This window comes from Erinaceus europaeus, chromosome 13 (assembly GCF_950295315.1).
Source record: "Erinaceus europaeus chromosome 13, mEriEur2.1, whole genome shotgun sequence".
NCBI classification, from domain to species: Eukaryota; Metazoa; Chordata; class Mammalia; order Eulipotyphla; family Erinaceidae; genus Erinaceus; species Erinaceus europaeus.
The window spans coordinates 61,021,088-61,037,615 of record NC_080174.1 but is presented as its reverse complement, the minus strand read 5'-3'; the positions used below and the strand labels follow the sequence as shown (position 1 = coordinate 61,037,615).

Sequence of the window (16,528 nt, the reverse complement as noted above, 5' to 3'; positions counted from 1 at the left end):
GGTGGAGGGAGAGAGAGGGAGAAACAGAACATCATTCTGACACATGCAATCTCAGGGATCTCTTGCACATCAGTTTGCTGTTCTACCTGCTGCACTACTACCTAGGTCACCAGTTCTCTTTTCAGATTTATTTTAATATATGAGAGAGAGAGAGAGAGAGAGAGATGGAACCTGAAGCAACCCAGAGTACCACTCTAGTACATGGGGCATTAGGAACTGAACCAGGAACCTTGGAAGTGTAAGTCTCATGCTCTACCAGTTGAACCATTTCCCCACAACCCTCCAAATCCTTAATTGGTCCCTGGTATTCAAGGTCATCTTTTTCTCCTCCCTTTATGCAGTGTTGGGAATCAAACAGGGCCTCAAGTATGCAAGGATGTGCTTTATTGCTGAGCAACCTCCCTGGTCCTATTTATTTTAATTTTATTTTGTAAGAAAGAGATAGAGACCAAAACACAGCTCCATTACGCCCACGTTCCACTTGTTTTAGTTGTTCTTTCATGTGACTCTGGGGACCAAATGTAGGGAGGGCCTCGCACAGGTACAGCATGTGCTCTATCATGAAAGGCACCTCCCCAGCCAACAACCCTCTGTTTTTTGTACCAACCAAACTTTTTCATCTTATTTCCTATTGGTCCCTGAAAAGGGGATCTTTCACTTGAGTCTGTTTAGGCCTGTTTGCAATCCTACAAAAGTCTGGCACACTCTTTCTCTAAGCCATTACTCATAGCATTCTCCCTACACAGGCTTCAACTTCCCATGACCATTTCCAAATGTGATCCAAACTGATCTTTTAAGTTCAAATTATTCTACTATATTTTCCTGACCATAGTATCCCTTAGAGATTGATATTGCCTCTGAATTCCTAGGACATTTGTTGGCCATAACCGCTCAAAGCTGATACAGTTTGCTATTGTTTATTTTTTTAATTTTTAATTTTTTAAAACTTTTATTTACTTTTGATAGAGACAGCCAGAAATTGAGAGGGAAGGAGGTAATAAAGAGGGAGACAAACAGAGAGACACCTGCAGCCCTGCTTCACCACTTGTGAAGCTTTGCCCCTCAAGCAGGTCTGCAGGTGTCTATCTTTCTCTCCCCCCTCTGTCTTCCCTTCCTTTCTCCATTTTTCGCTGTACTATCCAACAATAATGACATCAGTAACAACAACAATAAAACAACAAGGGCAACAAAAGGGAATAAATAAATACTACTTGAAAAAAAGAATAATTTAAGATCTAGTGTGCTATATTCTGACTACTTTGAGAAAGTGTTAACAAGATCCTATCACAACTACTTTTTTAAAGTAATTTTTTATATTTATTTATTTTCCCTTTTGTTGCCCTTTATATTGTTGCTGTTGTTATTGATGTCGTCGTTGTTAGATAGGACAGAGAGAAATGAAGAAAGGAGGAGAAGATAGAGGGAGGAGAGAAATATAGACACCTGCAGACCTGCTTCACTGCCTGTGAAGTGACTCCCCTGCAGGTGGGGAGCCGGAGGCTCGAACCGGGATCCTTACACCAGTCCTTGCATTTTGTGCCACGTGTGCTTAACCCACTGTGCTACCGCCCAACTCCATACTTTTTTTTTTTTTAAGATTTTATTTATTTATTTATTAATGAAAAAGATAGGAGGTGGTGAAGGAACCAGACATCACTCTGGTACATGTGCTGTTGGGGACTGAACCCAGGACCTCATGCTTGAAAGTCCAATGTTTTATTCACTTTATCCCAGACCACTCACAACTAATCTTTTATATTCCCCTGCAAGGTTATCACTGGGGCTTGGTGCCAGCACTACGAATCCACAGCTCCTGGTGGAAATCTTTCATTTTTATTGGATAGGACAGATGGAATTGGGGAGGAGGAGATAAGAGATGGAGAGAGATAGAGAGACACTTATATACCTGCTTCACCACTCTCACTACTAGTCTTTATGGAGAAAAACAAAAGAACACTAGTGGGGCTAACAAACTATAGCCTTCTAGTTGGGTGGACTGCTTACTTCCTGTTTTTATAAAGTTTTATTGGAACACAGTAGTTATAGCTGCTATTTATGGATGTTTTTGTGTTGTAACAGCATAGCTGAATACAAGTAACAGAGGCAATATGGTCTCTAATGTTTGAATTAAAAAAATTAATTTATTTATTCCCTTTTGTTGCCCTTGTTGTTTTATTGTTGGTTATTATTATTGACATCGTCATTATTGGACAGGACAGAGAGAAATGGAGAGAGGAGGGGAAGACAGAGAGGGAGAGAGAAAGACAGACACCTGCAGACCTGCTTCACCTCTTGTGAAGCAACTCCCCTGCAGGTGGGGATCCAGGGGCTCAAACTGGGATCCTTAAGCCAGTCCTTGCACTTTGCATAACCTGCGCTTAACCCGCTGTGCTACCACCCAACTCCCAAAGTTTGAAATTTTTATTATTTGTCCTTTATAGAGAAAGTCTTCAGGGGCCAGGAAGTGGCACACCTGGTTAAGCGCACACATTATAGTGTGCAAGAACCCAGGTTCAAGACCCCGGTCTTCATCTGCAGGAGTCTCTCTGTATCTGATAATAAATAAACTAAATTAAAAAAAAAATTTAAAAAAGAGAAAGTCTTCAAACTTTTGCTATCACCCTTAACATTATTCATAATTATAAAGTTCCAAAATCCCCAAAACCTTAATTTAACCACAGTTGGCTACTAGATGACTTCTCACTCATTCATTCAACAATTACTGGCATTTCTTTCTTTTTTGGCACACTGAAACTTCACATCTGTGCTATTCTACTGTTCCCAGTGGATTCCATTTCTCTCCTTTTTTTTTTTTTTTTTCCTAATTTTAAGACAGAGCCAGAAAAAGAGGCATGGGCAGTGAGATAGAGAGATATCATAGCATCTGTCAAGAATGGTGTCCCATAGGGTGCTGGGGGGTCCAACCCAGATCTTCACATATGGTAATGCGTGTGCTGTACATAGTGAGCTACTTCACTTAAGTCCTCATTCCATTTCCTCATCTGTAAAGTAGTATATAATAGGATCTACTCCACAGTTGTAAGGATTACATAAAGCCTTTAACACAGCGTTGTACACAGAATTTGAAAAATATCACCACCACCACCATCCTTTCTTGAAGTTCTAGGAAAAGCAGCCATGACCACCTACGTGAAAGGAGACAACCCTAACATCCCTGAGGCTTGACTTCATACTTGGAAAAGAGCTTTATTTTGAAAGTACTCAGACTGCAACCACAAGAATGTGGGGAATGTTATTTTGATATGAAATGGTAGTTCACCCTACAGTCCTCTGACAACAGAGATGTCAAGAACTGAATATCATTTCCAAAGCTTATTAGAAAGATGAATTTTTTTTTCCTTTTGCCACCAGGGTTGTCACTGGGGCTCAGTGCTTGTATAACTCTACCATTCACGGCTGGCATTTTCTTCCCTCTTTTCTTTTTTTTCTTCTTTTGCCACTAAGATTATCACTGGGGCTTGGTGTCTGCACAATGAATCCACAGTGCCTAGTGGCCATTTTTTTGTTTCCTTTTTATTAGATAGGACAGAGAGAAATGGGGGGTGGGGTGGGGAGAAGGAGAGACAAGACACCTGCATGAAGCTTTCCACCTGCAGGTGGGGGCCAGGGGCTTGAACCTAGGTCCTTGTGCATGGTAATATGTGTGCTCAACCATGTACACCATGCCTGCCCCACTTGGTTTCTTTTTCTAATAGTGGGTGAGACAGGCAGATGGAATGAGTCATTTTGTAGCACTGCTCCACTACTGGTGAAACTTCCCCCATAAAGTTGAACTTGGGGGCTTAAACCTGGGTCACTGTGTATGCTAACGTGTGCTTACTGAGTGTACCACGAAAATGATGTACATTTATGAACATCTCTATTGAGAAATTAGATGTTGCTTGCAGCCTCAAACTCAAGCATCAACATTAGAAGACAATATGAAGGCAGTCGGGCAGCAGGTTAAGCGCAGGTGGCGCAAAGCATAAGGACCGGCATAAGGTTCAAGCCTCTGGCCCCCCCACCTGCAGGGGAGTCACTTCACAAGCAGTGAAGCAGGTCTGCAGGTGTCTATCTTTCTCTTCCCCTCTCTGTCTTGCCCTCATCTCCATTTCTCTCTGTCCTATCCAACAACGATGACATCAAGAACAACAATAATAACTACAACAATAAAACAAGGGCAACAAAAGCGAATAAATATTTTTAAAAAGACAATATGAAATTATGATTCCACTGTTATTACTTTCCAAACCAGTCATATGTCCAAATTTGATAACATATTTTCTTCTTTGTTGTAAGAACTGTAATTTTTTAAAGGTGCAAAATGAAACGTTTATATAGGCTTTCTAATTCAATCTAACAAGTAAATGGTAGGTCTCTACATTTTTCTTTCATAATATTTATCTTTCTTCTCTCATATAAATGTAAGTTGACTAATGAGATAAGTAGGCTTGGGTAGGGGTAGGTAGCTTATCAATTATGCAAACAGACTCTCATGCCTGAAGCTCCAAAGTCCCAGGGGCCGGATGGTGGCGCATCTGGTTGAGAGCACATGTTACAGTGTGCAAGGATCCAGGTTTGAGCCCCTGGTCCCACCTGTAGGGGGAAAGCTTCACGAGTGGTGAAGCAGTGCTGCAGGTATCTCTGTCTCTTTCCCTTTCAATTACTTCTTCCCTTTAAATTTCTGGGTGTCTCTATCAAATAAAAAAAAAGAGAGACTCTCATGCCTAGGCTCCAAAGTCCCATGTTCAATCTCCCACACCACCAAGAGCCAGAGCTAAGCAGTGCTCTGGAAAAAAAAAAAAGTAATAATTACACTTTACATTATGCTCTTTCAGCAATCCTCTTAAAACTTGCAATAATAAAAGCCTAGTTGACTCATTGATAGAAAAAAAGAGATTTAAGAATAGAATGCCAAAGGCATGGTACAACAGTAGATAAAGTGTTGAACTCTCAGGAATGAGGTTCCAAGTTTAATGCTCAGCACTGCATGTGACAAAGTATGATACTCTGATTCTCTCTTAAATAAATATTTTTAGAAAATCAAGTACCACTGGATGGTAGCAGATGGTAACCAAGATATTAGGTTGAGTGCACACATTATCATGCTCAAGGACCAGAGTTCAAGCCTCCTACAGGGGGAGCTTCATGAGTGGTGTCTTTCATCCTACAGATGTCTTTCATCCTCTCTCTCTCTCTTTCTCTCTCTCTCTCTCTCTCTCCCCCTCTCCCTCTCCCTCTTTCTCTTTTCCCATCTTCCTTTTCCATGTCAGTTCTCTCTGTTTCTATCCTATAAATAAATTAGGTGGTAGGCATAATATGGCATACATTTGAAAACTTGTGAAGTTTTACACCTCTAAAACTTATATAGTGCAGACACCAGAGAGCTAGTTCACTGGGTAAGGTATGTACTTTGCCATGCACCAAACCTTAGGCTTGAACTCTGGCACCAAACGGCAGTACCACAGCAATAGGGGGAATTCCAGAGCTGTGGTTTTCTCCCTCTTTCTGTTTCTCTATCTGAATGAAAAAAGCTGGCCTTGGGGCCAGGTGGTGGCACATGTGGTTGAACCCAAATGTTACAATGTGCAAGGACCTGTAGGAGGAAAGCTATGCAAGTGATGAAGCAGGGCTGCATGTGTCTCTCTGTCTCCCTCTCTATCACCCCCTTCCCTCTCAATTTCTGGCTGTCTCTATATAATAATAATAATAATAATAATAATAATAATAATAATAAAAAGCTGGCCTGGGAATGGTGAACTTGTACATATGCAAGGCTTGTGGCTCTGTAAGAAACAAGCAAAAACCAAATCTTTAACAGTGTGTAAACTAATATTATCTAAATAAAGTAGATACATAAAATGAAGTGCCAACATTAAGTGGTGAATAATGAAAAGCTTGAACCTGGATCCTTGCTCCTGTCCTTGGTCTTGCACTATGTGCGCTTAACCCAGTGCACTACTGCACGACCCCCAACATACTCTATTCTTATAGACAATCTCCTGTTTTGTTCTTACAGCCACACACTGTTAAAGTTACATCTGTGAAAATTAATGTATCAGAAATCCTATTTTTGGGTTGGTAAAATAGCTCACCTGGATAGTATACTTACTTTGTCATGAGTGCAACCCAGCTTCAAACCCAGCCCCCACTGCACTGGACAACGTTTCAGTGCTGCAGTGTCTTTCCCTCTTTCTTTCTATCTGAACAAGTTAGTCTAGAATAGTAAAGCCTTATTAACAACAATTAAAAAAAAGAGAGAGAGAAAGAGGGACTCGGGCATTAGCACAGTGGGTTAAGCACACATGATGCAAAGCGCAAGGATCGGCGTAAGGATCCTGTTTCAAGCCCCCAGCTCCCCACCTGCAGGGGAGTCGCTTCACAAGCAGTGAAGCAGGTCTGCAGGTGTCTATCTTTCTCTCCTCCTGCCTTCCCTTCCTCTCTCCATTTCTCTCTGTCCTATCCAACAACAGCATCAATAATAACAATAACTACAACAACAATACAAAAAAATAAGGGCAACAAAAAGGGAAAATAAATAAAAATAGAGAGAGAGAAAAAAGAAAAGAAAAAAAGAAACCCTATGTTAGAAAAATAAAAGTTTATTTATCTTAATAGAGGGAACAGGGGAGAAAGAGACTGAGACCAGAGCACTGCTCAGCTCTGGCTTATGGTGGTTCTGGGGACTGAACCTGGGACCTCGAGCCTCAGGGAGTAAAGTCTAGTGTGCTACTATTGTGCTATCTTCCCAGCCTAGTTACATAAGCTTAGAAAGCTAGAAGAGAGGAGTTGGGCGGTAGCGCAGCTGGTTAAGGAACCGCGTGAAGATCCGGGTTCGAGACCCCGGCTCCCCACCTACAGGGGAGTCGCTTCACAGATGGTGAAGCAGGTCTGCAGGTGTCTATCTTTCTCTCCCCCTCTCAGTCTTCCCCTCCTCTCTCCATTTCTCTCTGTCCTATCCAACAACGACGACATCAAGAACAACAACAATAATAACTACAACAATAAAAAACAAGGGCAAAAGGGAAAAATAAATAAATAAATAAATAAAAACTAGAAGAGCTGCCATGCATATCCAGTCAGCAAACTACAAAACACACAACATGCTCTGCATCTGTAATGGTAAGTTAAGTTGCTTCTCTGCCCCAGTGAATATATTTGCCCAGCAACACTCCTTTCAAAAAGCTATATAAGGGGAAATACAAATGGAGAAATTGGAACTTTTTTTTTTTTAACTAGAGCACTGCTCAGTTTTGGTTTGAACCTGAGACCTTGGAGCTTCAGGCATGAGAGTCTCTTTGCATAACCAATATGCTATCTACCCCTGCCCAAGAAATTGGAACTCTTGTGCACTGATGATAGGACTGTCAAATGGTATAACTGCTATGGAAAGCACTGCAGATTCCTCTATAAACATAACTGTCATATGATCTAGTAATATCACTTCTGGGTTTATACCCAAAATTTTAAACAGCATAACAGTTAATGCAAAAAGACTTTCATGCCTGATCTCCCCACATTACCATAAGCCATAGCTGAGAAGTGCTTTGATAAAAACAAACAATTCAAAGCAAGATCTCAAAGGGTTTTTTGTATATCCAAGTTCAAAGCAGCAGCAGCAGCAGCAGCAGCAGCAGCAGCAGCAGCAGCAGCAGCAGCAGCAGCAGCAGCATGCCTCGGGTTATTGCTGGGGCTCAATGCCTACACTACAAACCCACTGCTTCTGGAAGCCTTTTTTCCTATTTTGCTGCCCTTGTTGTTATTGCTATTGTTGCCATTGCTGTTGTTATTGTTAGATAGGACAGAGAGAAATTGAGAGAGGAGAGAAAGACAGAGAGGGGAAGAGAAAGACAGACACCTGCAGACCTGCTTCACCACTTGTGCTACCTCCCCAGCCCAAGAAATCCTAGTTATATAAGATTAGAAAGCTAAACGAGGGGAGTCGGGCGGTAGCGCAGCGGGTTAAGCACATGTGGAGAGCCGGGGGCCCAGGATCGTTATGCCCAGTCCTTGCATTTTGTGGCATGTGTGCTTAACCCACTGCACTACCCACCTGGCTGCAACATCATCATTATTATTTTTTATGTATTTATTCCCTTTTGTTGCCCTTGTTGTTTTTTATTGTTATAGTTATTATTGTTGTCGTCGTTGTTGGATAGGACAGAGAGAAATGAAGAGAGGAGGGGAAGACAGAGAGTGGGAGAGAAAGATAGACACTTGAAGACCTGCTTCACCACTTGTGAAGCGACTCCCCTGCAGGTGGGGAACCGGGGGCTGGAACCAGGATCCTTAAGCTGGTCCTTCTGCTTTGCGCCACCTGCGCTTAACCCGCTGCACTACTGCCCGACTCCCAACATCATTATTTTTAAGTCAAGAGGTGGAAGCAACCCAAATAAATATCCATCAACAAATAAATGGATAAAATAGCATTATGTATAAAATATAGATATAAATTACTTAACCTTAAAAAGCATACAAATGTAGCCCAGGAGGTGGCACAGTAGGTATAAAAATAATTGAACTCAAGCATGAGGTCCTGAATTTGATCCTTAGCTTCACGTGTGCTTCACGTGATGCTCTGGTTCTCTCCTCTGATGTTAATAAATAAATGAATTAATTTTATTATTACATTTTTATGGATTTTTCTTTATTACATGAGTGTGTTTTTGTAAGAGAAGAGAGAGAGAGCCAAGTCAGAGCACCACTCTGGTACATGTGTTGACAGGGACTGAACCAGGAACTTCAGGCATGTAAGTCTGATGTTTTCTTTATTAGTTAAGGTATTTCCCCAACCACTGAATCTTTAAAAAATAATTTTTTTTAATTATCTTTATTTACTAGAAATAGACAGCCAGAAATAGAGAGGGGAGGGGGAGATAGGGAAAGAGACAGAGAGACACTAGCAGCACAGCACCACCACTTGTGAAGCTTTCCCTCTGCATGTGGGGACCAGGGGCTTGAACCTAGGTCCTTCCGTACTGTAGTGTGTACACTCAACCAGGGTGCCACCACCCAGCCCCCACTGAATCTTTTTTAAACGACCATGGATATTCTGACATACAACACAACATGGAAGAAGCCTGAAGACACTATACTAAGTGAATTATACTGGAAAGTAACAACACAACAAAAACAAAATACAAGGGGCCAGGTGGTGGCGCACCTGGTTAAGCACACATTACAATGCACAAGGACCCAGGTTCAAGCCCTCAGTCCCCACCTGCAAGGGGGCAGCTTCACGAGTAGTGAAGCAGGACTGCAGGTGTCTCTCTCCCTCTCTATCTCCCCCTTCCACTCAATTTCTGGCTGTCTCTATCCCATAAATAAATAAAGATAATAAAATAAATTTAAAAATACAAGCACTATATAGTTAAATTCATGTGAGGTACTTACAATAGTTAAATTCACAGAAAAAGGGGAGCCAGGCGGTAGCGCAGCAGGTTAAGTGCAGGTGGTGCAAAGCGCAAGGACCAGCATAAGGATCCCGGTTCGAGCCCCTGGCTCCCCCCTACAGGGAAGTCGCTTCACGGGTGGTGAAGCAGGTCTGCAGGTGTCTATCTTTCTCTCCCCCCTGTCTTCCCCTCCTCTCTCCATTTCTCTCTGTCTTATCCAACAACGATGACATCAAAAATAATTACAACAGGGAGTCAGGCGGTAGCACAGCGGGTTAAGCGCAGGTGGCGGTAAGCACAAGGACCAGTGTAAGGATCCTGGTTCGAGCCCCCGGCTCCCCACCTGCAAGGGAATCGCTTCACAAGCGGTGAAACAGGACTGCAGGTGTCTATCTTTCTCTCCCCTTCTTTGTCTTCCCCTCCTCTCTCCATTTCTCTCTGTCCTATCCAACAACAACGAGATCAACAACTACAACAATAAAACAACAAGGGCAACAAAAGGGAATAAATAAATAAATATTTTTAAAAAATAATTACAACAATAAAACAACTAGGGCAACAAAAGAGAATAAATAAATATTAAAGATTAAAAAAAATTCACAGAAAAAGAAAGTTGAATGACTGAGAGGGATAGGAAAGTACACTTGCTGTCTTGTGGGCATAGAGCTTCAGATTTACAAGATGGTACAGTTATGGCAATCTGTTTCACAACCATGTGAATACACTTAATACTCTGGACACTGAAAATGGTTAGCAAATTTTATGTTATGTATTTATCACATTTTTTAAAAAGGAGGCTGTATAACAATATCAGAGAGACCATTCTGTTCCATATTCTCACCATAGCTGGTCTGCCCCACTTATAAGCAGGACTTGGCTTTACCTTGGCAAGAAAAGATAGAATAAAGCTAAGCTTGTGCATGAAGAACGCCTCTATTTTCTTCCCCTCATGGGAAAACATTCACATACTTTTGTCAATTTCACACAGGATAATCTAGTTTTTCCTCCCTCTTTCCCATTCACTGGGTGGTTTTATTTTGTTTTAAAACAAGAAGAACTGCCAAAAAAGAAAAACCCCAGGGCTTACTTCTGCAGGATGGATCCCTTAATGACCAACTCATCATCCAAGTCCGCTTCATTAGCCATGAAGAGCAGTCTCTTTCCTGTGCTGTCCACTCCAATGAAGTCACGCTGCTCCACTGAAGCATATAAAAGAAGGAAAATCAAATAAAGCCATTGCCCAGCTTGCATGACTAAATCAGGGGACAGGGCACCTGCTCACAACGTTTATGAGACAAATGCAAGATTGTAGCACATATTTACCACAAAGGGAGAAGATAGGATACAGAGTTCTGGTGGTGGGAACTATGTGGAATTGTACCCCTCTTTGTATTGTTCTTTTTTTAATTTTTAAAAATTAAAATAAATAATTATTTATTTATTCCCTTTTGTTGCCCTTCTTGTTTTATTGTTGTAGTTATTACTGTTGTTGTTACTGATGTTGTCGTTGTTGGATAGGACAGAGAGAAATGGAGAGAGGAGGGGAAGACAGAAAGCGGGAGAGAAAGACAGACACCTGCAGACCTGCTTCGCCACCTGTGAAGCAACTCCTCTGCAAGTGGGGAGTGGGGAGTGGGGAGTGGGGAGGGGGTGGGGGTGGGGGGGCTCAAACCGGGATCCTCACGCTGGTCCTTGTGCTTCATGCCATGTGCACTTAACCCTATGTGCTATGGCCTGACTCCCTAATTGTACCCCTCTTATCCTATAGTCTTGTCAATATTTCTATTTTATAAATAAATTTAAAAAAATTTAAGTGTCTCTTAAGCCATATCACCTGAGCAAGAATCTCATTAGCTATAGCTAGGTCTTTGAGCAAGATACAAGCCTTTGTTTCTCAGTTTCATCTATAAAAGGGGATAAGAATAGTGCCTACCGGGGGTTGGGCGGTGGCGCAGTGGGTTAAGCGCATCGTGGCGCAAAGCGCAGGGACCGGCGTAAGGATCCCGGTTTGAGCCCCCGGCTCCCCACCTGCAGGGGAGTCGCTTCACAGGCGGTGAAGCAGGTCTGCAGGTGTCTATCTTTCTCTCCTCTCTCTCTCTGTCTTCCCCTCCTCTCTCCATTTTTCTCTGTCCTATCCAACAACGAATTGCGTCAACAAGGGCAATAATAATAACCACAACGAAGCTACAACAAGGGCAACAAAAGGGGAAAAAAATGGCCCCCAGGAGCGGTGGATTCATGGTGCAGGCACCGAGCCCAGCAATAACCCTGGAGGAGGGAAAAAAAAAAAAAAGAATAGTGCCTACCTTGCAAACATGTTATAAAGACTAAGTATGTATTTTATTATTATTATTATTATTTTACCAGAGGCACTGCTCAGTTCTGATTTATGGTGGTATGAGGGACTGAACCTCAGACTGTGGAGCCTCAGGCATGAGAGTCTCTTTGTATAACCATTATGCTATCTATCTACCCCTGCCCAATAAGTTAATATTTGTAAGATAACTATAATAGTACTATTAAGGGGCCAGGCGGTAGCACAGCAGGGTAATCACACATGGCATGAAGAGCACAGACTGGCATAAGAATCCCAGTTAGAGCCCCCGGCTCCCCACCTGCAGGGGGGTCGCTTCACAAGCTATGAAGCAGGTGTCTATCTTTCTCTCCTCTGTCTTTCCCTCCTCTCTCCATTTCCCTCTGTCCTATCCAACAAGAACAACAATAATAACAAGGGCAACAAAAATGGGGGGAAATGGCCTCTAGGAGCAGTGAATTCATAGTGCAGGCTCCGAGCCCCAGCAATAGCCCTGGAGGCAAAAAAAAAAAAAAGTATAACTAAAACATTAAATTTAAACAAATCACATGCTCTAACTTGATCTTTACAGCAATCAAATAAATCAATGATTTAATTTTTTTTTTTTTTTTTACTTTACTTTTCTTTTTTGGAAAGAGAGAAGCAGAGAGTAAAAAAGACCACAGCATCAAAGCTTCCTTCAGTGCAGTGAGGGCCAGTCTCAAATCTGAGTCACATGCATGGCAAAGCAGCACACTACTTGAATGAGCTATTCTGTCAGCCTTTAACACATCTTTAAAAAAATTAAGTGGGAGGAGGGGCTGGGTAGTGGCACACCAGGTTGAGCCTATAGGTTACCATGTGAAAAGATGCAGGTTCAAGCCCCTGCTCCTCACCTGCAGAGGAGATACTTCAGGAGCAGTGAAGCAGGTGTCTCTTTTTTTCTCCCTCTCTCTCCTATCTCAATTTCTCTCTGTCCTATAAAATAAGAGAGAAGAAGGAAGGGAAGGAGGGCACATAATGGTTATGCAAACAGCTTTCATGTCTAAGGTTCCTGTGGTCCCAGGTTTAATCTCCAGCACCAATTTAAGCCAGAGCTGAGCAATGCTCTGGTGTCTCTCTCTCTCATTAAAAAAATAAATAAAATATATTCAAAAAAGGAAGGAAGAGAAAAAAGGCCACCAGGAGTGGTGGATTCCTACCACCAGCACTGAGCCCCATAGATAACCCTGGTGGCAATTAAAAAAAAGAAAGAAAAAAGAAAGTAGGGGGTCAGGTGGTAGCACACCCAGATGAGCACATATCACCACCATGCACAGCAACCCAGGTCTGAGACCCCCACCCCATGGAGGAGGGTGCAGGGCAGGAACACACTTCACTAGCAGTAAAGCAGGTCTGAAGATGTCTATCTTTCTCTCTCCTTTCTGATTTCCCCCTCCCTTCTCAATTTCTTTCTGTCCTATCAAATAAAATAGAAAAATAAATAGAGACAGTAGGGTCAGGATGATAGGTCAATATGGTAGGGCACAGAATTTGCAGGCCTGAGGTTCAAGAGGCCCCAGTTTCACCCCTGTCACCACCATAAAGCAGAACTGAGTGGTCTGTCTCTCTCCTCTCTCTCTCTCTCCCCCTTTCTTTCTCTCTCTCTCTCTGATAAAAATAAATAAAATAGAGAAAAAGAGAAACTAAAAACTCTAGGAAAAATGATCTCTCTAAAAATAAATTTGACGGACATAAGTGAATATGCTTTTCTAATCAAGTGCTTATATACCTAGAACCCAATTAAACAACATTACTCAGGCAAAATGTTTAGTTTAGTTAAAGTACTTGATAATATTTCATTCTTTCAGATGGTTTCTGAATAGGGAGAAATTATTATGGGATGACTGTGCTGGGTTCCCCCCCCCAATAAAATAGATTAGTGAACTCAAAAGGAGAAATGGTAAACAATGTCAATATGAAGGTTAAGTTTTATAGAAAATTTATTTCAACCACAGTTAATTTTTAAAGGGAATTTCAAATGTCTCATAGAAACTTTGACATATATCAATTCATCCAATATTAGGCAACTTGAGAGAATAACAAAGTCTGCAAAAGTCTGATTAAGAGCCAGTATTTCTTAAAAGCAACATAAGAGATGTTATTTTTGGATATAACTTGGAGTGCTTACCCTGTCCAAATCCGTAGGCCCACAAAATCCTTGACTCACTGACTGCCTTGGGAGCAATAATTTCCAACAAGTCAATTTTTTTTTAAGCTATGTTGCACTAAAGGGGCATTCTTCTCCCTCTCAGCCCCCCTCCTTGTATTTGTTTCTTTGTAGTTACCATAGTAACAGGGATGAATATGACACAAATTATAGAATCTAGAAAGTTCTTTTTGGCTTTAACAGAATAAATTCCACTGAGGAAGCAGAGCAGGTAATTTTTTTTTTTTTAAACCTTCAAGGTTATTGCCTGCACGATGAATCCACTGCTCCTAGCAGTTTTCCATTTTATTGGAAAGGACAGAGAGAAATTGAGAGGGGAGGTCGAGATAGAAAGGGAGAGAGAAAGACAGACACCTGCAGACCTGTTTCGCTGTTTGTGAAGCTTCCCTCTGCAGGTGGGTAGTGGGGGTTTGAACCTGGATCATCTCTTGGGTGCTTGCACAGATAATCCTAAAGAGTCCTGAATTCAATCCCCTACATCGCCGGTGCCAGGGTAATGCTCTGGCTCTCTCACTCTCATGAATAAATATTTATTTAAAAAATTAAAAACAAAGTCACCAGCAATTCCACTCAATGGAATTCCAGTAATTCTAACCAGTGCACACCACTTCTAGGTATATACCTTAAAAGGGTGGAAAGCAGAATCTTTAGGATACATTGGCACACAGATGTTCACAGTAGCATCAGTCTCAATAGCTAAAGTATGGAAGCAATTCAAGTATCTCGTGATGAATGAATGAATGAATAAGCAAAATGTAGAGTATACATATTTAGCCTTAAGAGGAAAGAAAAAATCATGCAACACTTGACGACATGGATGATTCTCAAGGGCAAATTCAGTGAAATAAACTAGTAATAAGACAAATATTTTATGAATCCAATAACATATTAGTTAGCATAGCTGTGCTAGGCAAGCTGTAAACCTAATTGACTCTGGGCACTCACACTCTTCCATATTCCTATTCCTTGAGTATGAGCTGACCTAGTGACTTGCTTCTGACTGGATGTGGCAAAAGTGACAAGGTGTTATTATGTGATTAAGTTACATATGATGGAGACATCTGTCTTGATAGAAAACTCTCTCTCTTGCAGAATTTGGTGAAGCAAATTGCTGTATTGGGAAGGGGATACTGCTCAGTAGCAGAACACGCTGGAAGGTCTCAGACCATTCCTTAGCACCACACTGAAAACAAATCAAAACCTCAAACCGAAACAATGTATACAAGTGTTAACACTGATTGATGGGGGGGGGGGGGTTGCTGGGTTTATTCAAGATAATATAAAGATGGTTTAAACAGAAAAGCTACTGGGGCCAGGTCGTGGCACACCTGGTTAAGCACATAGATCAAAGTGTACAGGGCATGTTATAATGTGCAAGGATGTGGGCTCAAGCCTCTGGTCTCCACCTGTAGGAGGAGAGCTTCATGAGTGGTGAAGTAGTGCTGCAGGTGTTTCTCTCCCTCTCTTCTCTCAATTTCTGGCTATCTATCCAACAAATAAAGATACTTTTAAAAATTTAAAAATATATAAATAAAGAAAAACAGTGTGCAAAGACCTGGGTTCAAGCCGCTGATCCTCACCTGCAGGGGGAAAGCTTCACAAGTGGTGAAGCAGAGCTGCAAGTGTCTCCCCTCTCTACCTCTCCCTCTCCCTTCTCAATTTTTCTGTCTCTAACAAACAAACAAACAGGTAAATTAAAAAGCTACCATATAAGGTGTTAAGTGCACGTATTACCATGCTCAAGGACCCAGGTTCAAACTCCCAGTTTCCACCTGCAGGGGGAAAGTTTCACAAGCAGTGAAGGTCTGTAGGTGTCTATCTCTGCCTCTCCCTATCCTCCGTCCCTCTCAATTTCTCTCTGTCCCATCACATTAAATAAACTAAAAAAAAAAAAAAAATTTTTTTTAAAGTGGGAGGGACTGGGCAGTGATGCACCCAGTTAAGTGTACATAATACTAAGCACAAAGACCCACGCAAGGATCCAGGTTCAAGCCCCCAGCTCCCCACCTGCAGGGGGCTGCTTCACAAGTGGCAAAGCAGGTATGCAGGTATCTATCATTCTCTCTCCCTCTATACTGACCCTTCTTTCTTAATTTCTCTCTGTTGTAACCAATAAAATGGAGAAAAACGACTACCAGGAGCAGTGGATTTATAGTGCCAGCACCAAACCCCAGCAATAACACTAGAGGCAAAGAAAAAAAAGGAAAAGAAAAACTATTATATATCACATTATCAAGGAAGATAAGACAATCATGTTGGATGGGGTAGTTATGCATAAAAACTATGTGTGTGAGGCTCCAAAGTCCCAAGTTCAATATTCCCTCCCCCTGCTCCACCATAAACCAGAGCTGAGCAGTGCTCTGGGAAAAAAAAAAAAAAAAAAGACAAGACAATCATGTGACCATTTAAATAGATATCAAAAAACATTTGAGGGGCTTCAGGTGGTGGCATACCTGGTTGAGCACACACATTATCATGCTTGAGGACCCCAGTTTGAGCACTTGCTCCCTACCTGAAGGGGGAAAAGTTTTATGAGTGGTGAAGTAGATCTGCAGGTGTCTATCTTTCTCCCTCTCTACTTCCTCTTCCCCTCTAACTTTGTCTCTATTCTGTCAAATAAAATAGAAAGAAAAG

At 41.7% G+C, this 16,528-nt stretch overlaps 2 protein-coding genes across 2 annotated transcripts in view; one reads left to right on the top strand and one right to left on the bottom strand.

Moving 5' to 3' along the window:
* Nucleotides 1-16,528, top strand: part of LOC107522939 (large ribosomal subunit protein uL16-like) — a 205,193-nt gene that overhangs the window by 117,001 nt on the left and 71,664 nt on the right. The gene's annotated exons all lie outside the window — the stretch shown is intronic.
* The window catches only part of EIF2B3 (eukaryotic translation initiation factor 2B subunit gamma), a 96,095-nt gene that overhangs the window by 50,489 nt on the left and 29,078 nt on the right, over nucleotides 1-16,528 (bottom strand). The window contains exon 5 of the mRNA XM_007530981.3: nucleotides 10,480-10,591. Coding sequence (XP_007531043.1) covers nucleotides 10,480-10,591 — 112 coding nt within the window. The remainder of the gene's footprint in view (nucleotides 1-10,479; nucleotides 10,592-16,528) is intronic.